The sequence below is a fragment of the Lathyrus oleraceus genome, chromosome 7 (genome assembly GCF_024323335.1).
Source record: "Lathyrus oleraceus cultivar Zhongwan6 chromosome 7, CAAS_Psat_ZW6_1.0, whole genome shotgun sequence".
Taxonomy (NCBI): Eukaryota; Viridiplantae; Streptophyta; class Magnoliopsida; order Fabales; family Fabaceae; genus Lathyrus; species Lathyrus oleraceus.
In genome coordinates, this window is record NC_066585.1 from 506,250,200 (window position 1) to 506,259,181 (window position 8,982).

General features: G+C 34.5%; 1 protein-coding gene across 1 annotated transcript; it reads right to left on the reverse strand.

The window, feature by feature from the left end:
• Nucleotides 1-636: 636 nt before the first annotated feature.
• LOC127105956 (alkane hydroxylase MAH1) lies at nt 637-2,387 on the reverse strand. Its single transcript, XM_051043175.1, has one exon. It carries the CDS (start codon nt 2,296-2,298, stop codon nt 802-804), a length of 1,497 nt encoding a protein of 498 aa, XP_050899132.1. The 5' UTR covers nt 2,299-2,387; the 3' UTR covers nt 637-801.
• Nucleotides 2,388-8,982: the final 6,595 nt, after the last annotated feature.

The window sequence follows — 8,982 nt, forward strand, 5'->3', positions numbered from 1 at the left end:
AAACTAATTTGTGTTTTGAGGATTGTGAGAAAAGAAAAAAAGTGAAAGAGTAATAAATACTCTACTGCCTGCTTTATGACTGTGGCAGTGCTTTGGATCAAGAAAAAACCACGTTCACATAGCTATGTAACTTAGGCTATGCAATACGCCAACAACATTTCAACGTTGTCCATCCTTTTGTTTTTTTGTTTTTATTCAAATCATTTGTCTTTATTAAAAAAATAATAGTACGGTATGTGATAATTAATTAAATTAAGTTCAACTTAATTAACTTGTTTGCTCATGCAACTCCTCTATTTGCGTGGTCCCATTTAGTTCAATTAGCATGGCAACAATGTTGAGCACTTTATTAATACTGCATATGTTATTTAAAGAAAAAAAACATTGTACACAATGAACTTTACTAGTCCCACATAATTATGAATCTAGTCCTTTGTGTTATTGCCTCTATTGAGCATGGAACATAAATGTATCACCTACCATGTACTATGAGAGAGGAAACCTAAAGATTCTTCAAATAGACACATTTAAGAGAGGAAACATAAAGATCCTTCAAATAGTTCCGCATGCAAAATGAATGTTTCCCTCATAATTAAGGAATAAGCAATGAACTAAAATAGAATAACAGCTAACAAATAAGCTTAAAATATTCATCAACATTATTCAAATACTCATTACATTCAAAACGCAACACTGATACTAAACTTATACTCTAGAATTATAAAAACAAACAAACATTACATATAACATCTGAACAAAGTTCAGTTATTCTCAAAACTCAAAAGACATCCCTTATAATCCTCAAATGGATCTTTTCTTAATATTAACTTTCAAGCCATCTTTCACATACAAAACAACAGAAACACTTGGGATTATAGGATGATCTTCCACCACATGAACATGATAATTCAACAACATTGCTACAGCAACCATTTTCAACTGAATGAAACTTATATCCTTGCCCAAACAGCTCCTTGGTCCAGCATTGAAAGCAATGAACTTGTAAGAAGGTACATGAATTGTCCCTCCTCTTTTAGAAATCCACCTCTCTGGCTTAAATTCCAAGCAATCTTCTCCCCATATTTCTTCCACCCTTCCAACTGAGTATAGAGAATACACTATCATTGTATTTTCCTTAACCTTATGTCCACTAGGAAGCACATCATGTTCCAATGGAGATTTATGCTCAAAAGGAACCGGTGGATAAAGCCTTAAGGCTTCTAATAATGCTCCATGAAGATAAACTAACTTGCTAAGCCCTTCCACTCCTAAATCTTTCTTGTTATCTTCTTTTGATGCTAGTTTTTCTTTGATCTCTTCAAGAATCTTAGCTTCAACAAAAGGGTGTGTTGCAACCAACCAGAAAAACCAAGTCAGACTAGAACTGATAGTGTCTCTTCCAGCTGCAAGAAGATTTATTGCTGTGTCTCTCAGAAACTTGTCATCTATTCGGTTTTCTCCATCTCTCACTTCATTCATAAGGGTACTTAGCAAGTCGGGTTTTTGTTGGTTTTGATTTTTAATATCTCTTTTGGATTTGATTTCTGAATATAACATTTCATCGACGATTTTTTGATTCTCTATAAACGTTTTCTCTTCACCAACTCGAAGCCATTTCTGCAACTTCCACAAGAATCTTGGTCTTATATGTCTATAGAACAATGTGTCTTCTGCATGAGTGAAAGCTCTCTCACATGCAATTTCAGGGAGATCATTAGAGAGACACATAGGATCAAACCCTAAAACTACCGAACATATATTATCAAAAGTTAACCTTTGAAACACATCTTGCAAATCCACTTGCATCCCATTTTTACAAGCATGATCAAGAAACACAAGAAGATGACTGTAAATTTTTTTCTCAGTGGTTTTTTGAATAAATACCTGAAAGCTTTCCTGCCTGAAAATTGAATGAAGTAGGGTTCTGTTGTACTTCCAAATGTCAGAGTCAGACCTGAAAATTCCATCTCCAAGAACTTCAAAGATCTCTCTGAAATCATTTCCTTTCCCATAGTTTTCAAACTTTGTGCTTGTAATGTGCTGCACATTCATGGGATCACAAGTGAAAACAATGTTCATGTTTGCTAGCCACGGTCCTTCGAAAGTGAAAGTTCCTCCACATTGTTTTAGTTTTGAGTTTAAATAATCATGGATATTGGATGTGTTGTAAAAGAGACCAGGTAGCATTCCCACCACAGGCCACTTTGTTATCGGTGTGTTTCTGTTTAGCTTCCAATAATGGATTGCAGTGAAAAGAATAATCGCCAAAAGAATTTCAACAACGCCAAACAAAGCCATTATTCTGTTGGCCTAGATATAGTTAAGCATGAATATTGGCAATGGTGTGTGGTATTGTGGGAAAGCTACGAGGCTATATATAGAGAACCATTTGTACAAACTCTTTATTATTATTATTTTTTCTACTACTTGATGCTATATATTTCAATTTTTAAAGCTTTTAATATTATTTTTCTTCTTCCAAAAGCCTTACCACAATATCTATACATTTTTTATTTATTTATATATAAGATTACTATGTGTTATTAAATATAGATTTTAATATATCTTTAGATGCTTAGGTGAGATGATATAATTTGGATTAAAATTCTATAAGAGAATTTTTTATAATACTCGAAGGATTAGTCTATATAGTTATTCAATTTAAAACAACATGTTTTAAGCATTTATATACTCCTAAAATTTTGTTATACTCCCTACAAAAATCTTAGTTCATTTTAAGTTTTTATAATATTTTTCGTCATCACTTATGATCTTTGTTCGAGTTTGTCTCGAGACCCATCCCTTAACAAATCGAATAACGGGAAGTCATGTGACAAAGAGAGTAGTAGACAATACATTCACCCTAGAAGTGTGCCATATCAAGACTGACAAACTATTATGAACCATTAAATACAAAAGATCATGTGATTCTGAGTTTATTGGAGTAGTCGAGTGATATCTTCAATTCGGGCTTCGAGGCCTTCTCTCATTGCCTTCCTTTCTTCCAAGGTTTTGTCCCAAAGAATCTTCCACTATAAGTTCTTTTCCTGGGAATCTCGAAGTTCTTGGCTTCTGTGGTCAAGCTCAAGGTTGACCTATTCAGGAAATGTTTAACTCTCTTTCGCTTATGCTCCTCATTTTCAAACTTGGCTTCTTTATCTTTAAGCAGCTTTTCCTTTTCCTTGAGGCTAAACTTTAGCTCATTTCTCTCATTAGAAACCTCATGATAGTGGCTCTGAGCTCGTCCACTTCCTCAAGAGAAACACGAGTAGGCTCAGGTTGTGGAGGTTGAGCCGGAGGATCAATAATGAAAGGTAGCTTAATATCTCGACTTCTCTCTACAACCCAATGGTAGTAAGGCCCCTAAGTCATTAGGGTTCCCTTTCCCATATCTCTTCCCCTTATGTGAACATCTACCCAAGCTCAGATAATTCTCTTCAGCAAGGCGGTGTTTTTATTTACCATGTACCATAAAACCTTCTAGCAACTAGTCATCAATTTTATATAGTATAGGATAACCCAACTATCTCAATGTCAAGGTTGGGTTGTAGTTGATACAACCCTTCGATCCTATAAGCAGCACATTCGGGAAATCCCAACAACTGTAAGTTACACTACCCAAGTTGAATCTCTGAGGGTACCAAAGAACAACCTTATCTATGAGTGCCACCAAACTCTGGGACCAATCATATCAATTCATCATCCTTATCAAAAATATGTCCTTGAACATATGGAAAACAATCCACTGATATATATGAGTGTAGTACAACATAACATCAACCCTTTTTTTCTCATAGCGTAAGTGAGGGGTATGATACACATCTGAAAGAAGTGTAGGTATCAGGTCTTCATCCTTGACTTTAAAGGCCTAAAATACACTAATAGCTGCCATGTCGATAAGATCTTCCACATTGGGTAACAATACTGGTCCAAAGATGAGTAAATCCATAATATTGTCATAGGCTTCCCACTTTTGGGCACTAGCAAATCCTTTTCAGGTCTTTATATTAAGAGTTAGGTTAGGATCCAGGATGTTCAAAACTTTAGCAAGGTATTTGGGCTTTGGAAATTTCCTCATGCCTCTATAAGGTCCCTTCTTTTTCTTAGGAGAGTCCAATATCCTCCCAAACTCTTCTAGAGTTGGAGATAACTGAATGTCTTGGAAAAGGAAACTTCTGAGAGGTAGATCGTAAAATTGGGCTAGTGTTGTGATGGCTTCCTTTTGCAAAGGAACAAATAACAAGTCTAGGATCTTCCCATACTTGAGGGTGAGTGCCTCTCGACGAATATTAACCCATCTCTGAATGCTATGAAGTTCTTCATAATTGGAAATTTGGCTTTGATTTGGAAGGTTTTTCTCTTTCCAAACTCCATCTTGCTTTTGAGCACTTAATAACTTTAAATATCTTGAAATTCCCTGAAAATAAGAGGATGTAAATGATTTTTGATATGCAAATGAAGTATGCAACATGATGTTATACAGTGATAGAGGTCAAAGTTTCACACATGTTAATTGGTATTTCTCTTATGGAGGATTTAAGTTCTCTACACCCAAACACACAAAGGATAACTCTAAGGTTACATTTTCAAAGAAAGAACTTAGAGTCACGGATCATGTTCAAAATTTCACCACGATAATGGGCTAGCCACACGATGATGGAAATTCTGAATCGATCTACTATAAGTGGGATCTTCGTTTTTCCCTAGTGAGGTGTATACCCCCAGGTTAATACTATACAATCTCATATCCTAAGAACGGGTTTTGGCTCTAGACAAGGTTCCTAGAGTCATAGACCTTATTCAAAATTTTAATGCAATAATGGGTTGGCCACACCATGGGGAAAATCTAAATAGATCTAGTGTAGGTGGAGACTTTGTATTGTTCCAACAAAGTGTAAACCCCTCGGTTCAATACTACACGATCTTCGACCCTAATGACAGGTTTATTGGTTCAAGAGGTTCCTAAAATCATGGATCTTAATTTAAATTTCAACAAAATAATGGGTTGGCCACACCGTGATGAAATTTTCGAACAAATCTACTCTAGGTGAAGTCTTCGTATTGTTCCAACGAGGTGTAGACCCCTCGGTTCAATACTACATAATCTCATATTCTAAGATTTTTCTTAAAGATTTTGCACAAAGCCCATCTGATCAGTCATCATTTATGTTAGTTTTGATATCATTTGAATGCCAAAAGCAGGTGAATTACTAGGAGTTTGGGCAGTAGTTTAAGAGATTTATGTAGATTTTTACAAAAGTTTGATTTGTTAGTGTTTCGATAATTTTGAGCTATTTTTTACGCTTGAGGTAATGTTTGATATGTTTACAGTGCCAAAAGATCAAGAGGAGATGGATCACGGAAGAAACTGAACAACAAACGCATGAGCAGGAGAAAAAATGGAGAAAAAACATGTTTTCTGCCCATACGCGTGTGATTATCATACGCGTATGGCCACTCAGCTCCACCCCTGGCATATGCGTACTAGCAGGAGGGAGTGAAAAATAAGTCTTTTCTCATACGCGTATGGGAAGGACCATAAGTGTATGAGACCAGCCAAGTCAAGTCATTGTGTGCGTTAGAAGCCTTACGCGTATGGCTCTAGTTGGGCCATACGCCCTACCCTGGTCCATACGCATATGAGTAAGCGTGAAAAGAAGCCATACGCGTAAGAGTGGCCTGAATCTAAAAAAAGCCCAAATGTTTCTATTTTAGCCAAAAAACGCGAATTTCCAAGGGTTGAACGATTTTATAGTATAAAGAACGCGTTTTGAAGGCTGAAGCACTGGAGAATTTGTGGTGGATTAATATTTTCATTATTTTTTGTGATTTAAGACCTCTTTTCTTATGTTAATTTGTAATGTCTACACTCATTTTGACGTTTTCATTTTTGATTCTGAGTAGCTAACCCCCTCCCCCCAATGCTAGGGGGTGTCCCTGATTCATATTTATGATACAATTTTAGATTTTACCTTACAATAACTTTGATTGATATATGACTTATTTACAATTTGTGATTAATGCTTTCTCTTTCGAAAAACTGAGTCTGATATGTGCTTAATATTTAGGTTTGACCTCCATTGTTAATGCTTAGTTGTGAATAATTCATAGTAGATATCACCTACGTCTAGGGATACCTTGTGGACACCGGAATATTCTTGATAAAAATAATGCTAAATGTTATCTGTAATTTACTATGGGCATAGGGATTAATTTGAATGATTAAAGGTTTTCTCACTAAGGACTTAGGAGTTAACACCCTTAAGAACCATTAGCCAATATTATCGAATTAAGTTGTTGCACGGTTAATTTACTATTGTTGATGAATCCAATCATACACCTTTCCTAGCATGTTTACTCATAATATCTTTTAATTTGTTCAGTTACCTTTTCTACTTTCTTTTGCATTCTATTTTCTACCTTTCAGCCTTGGATGGAAAATGCTCGTATATTCAACAGTACACAAGAAACAAAAATTACATATACAAATTGTCTTTGATAAATAAGAACTGAATAATTAAAACATAAGGAATATTCATACCTAAAATAGACTCATATCACCGATAAGTTGTCTCATCTCAAAGAAAGTCACCTCTCTAAGGGAATTATATAATATCTTCAAAGCAACATAACCCATACCCAATCGAGATGCATAAAGTCAACAAACAAGGATATGAATCTGACATCGATGTATACATGAGACTTATCCTTTAAGGTATTACATCTTACAAGATACAACATGTATACCATAGCGTTTGCCTCATACATAGAATGCTCTACCAAATTCTTATACATATCATATAACAAAGAGAGGCAGAAGTGAGTAGCCTTGTTAGCTATGAACTCATCTTAGACCAACCCCAACGTAATCCCCAAGTATGTCTCAACCTCCATATATCCAATCTCATAGTTAATTACACAAGCAGTAAAAAGTTACCTGCAAGAAGGAGATGGAAGAGGCACGAGACATCATCTATGGTAATCTTCATCTCACCAAATGGAGGATGAAAGGATGATGTCTCCTCATGCCATCACTCAACAAAAGCGAACAACAATGGAGCGTCGAGCATGGTGAGGTAACACCCCACCAACGGAAGCAGGCCGACATCAATGACAATTGCCCTGGCCTCACTAGCATCTGCATATTAGAGAATTTATTCAACGCCTGTGGATGGGCACCTTCAATAGGGTGTAGTCATCTAGTATTTAAAACATAAACCATCAGTTACTTTCAATTATCCAACTGTAAATAAAAATAACTTAAAATAAAATATGTATACTTCCTTCAGCGATAATATAAACGCCACATGATCAAAATACCCAACGAGCAAGGTAGGGTCATTGGGCCCTCCAACGAACCCTTCATCTATTTGTATAGACAACTTCGTATCAGCCAGAGCCGCCACCTTCATGCCATGTACAACAGGAACCTTTGTATCAGTCTAAGGAGGAACATTGATATCATCTTGAGTTGTTGACTCTACATCATCAATAATGCAACATCTTGCTCGACATCAAGATATCTGGTTTGTCCAACTCTACCTCATTTAAGCTAAAGAGTATGCGGTCAGACTGCTCAATCCTCCTATGGTGAGAACTAGTGGGGACTACTCTACCCATCCTAGTATGCACTAACTCTCTGTCATCTCCACCACCTCCACCAAAGCTCTCTACAACTTCTCTCTTTACTATGTCGCTCAATCCATGAACAATCTTATTGTCTCTTCCTCTTGTCCTCATTATAGAAAAAAAATATTTAAAAAAATTGAACTATCAATTTTTTTAAAATATCTGATCATGACCATGCATTTACTAGTATTTTTGGAAAATGTGATACCATGTATGTATTTTTACTGATATTTTTGAAATTGTCGGTATACATATATGCATTTTTACCTAAAATTTTAAAATAAAGATAAAAACACATATAGGATACCATATTTTTCGAAAATGTAGTACCCTATATGTGTATTTACTGGAACTTTTGAAATTGTCGATATGCGCATGTATGCATTTTAATTGGAAATTTTAAAAATGCAAATAAAAACGCATATAGGGTACCATATTTTTCAAAAAGTGTCAGTAAAAATTGAAACGAAATTTTTTATTGTACCTGACATTTTAAAAGTTTCTGCAAAAAAGCATGGTGTTCATGAAAAAAAATAATATAAATGTAAAATTGATAGTATAAACACATATATTTTATGGGAAAAAATGCTTACTTGTAAATATTCGACGGAAACTTCAAAAAATGCAATAGAAATATAGGTTTGTTTAAAATTTTTCGAAAATTGATAATTTAAATAGTGAAAGTTATAATTTTTAAATATGAGGGTATTATAGTAAAAGTGATAGTGATGTGGGGTGCTAGATATAATAATTTGGGTGTCTGATAAAATCCTCTAAAAAATTTGTCCCTAAAAGAATGTTTTAGGACCTCTAACCTTATAAACCTACTACAAAAATTAAAGATCAAATTGATCTTAGATACACACTATTATATACCATAAACTCACACCTTAGGTCATCCTTGAATTGATTGTCAAAGTGTTTAGAAAAACATCCTCAACCATTAAAGGTATCATAAAGGTAACATATCAGAAACACTTAGGATCTCTTTAATTCAAATGAGGGGAGAGAAGGGAATGCATTTTAATAAGAGGGAAGGAGAGGCGAGGTGATGTATTTTAATTTAATATATGTTTTGTTTAAAAGAGGGGGAGGGAATGGAGGGAGAATTTTTAATCAAATATATTTTTGGTTCACAAAAGAAGGGGGAAGGATTTTAAAACTAATTTACTTTTTGACCCTTAAAATATTATAACACTCATGCTAAATAAAATAAAAACAAAATAAAATTCACCAAAAAAAAAATTCAATTCATAAACAACATAGAGTATCAAATACAAGATATTTAATATTTGAAATATATTAAAGTAAAAATAAAATATTGATAAATATTATAGAATCATTATATGATCA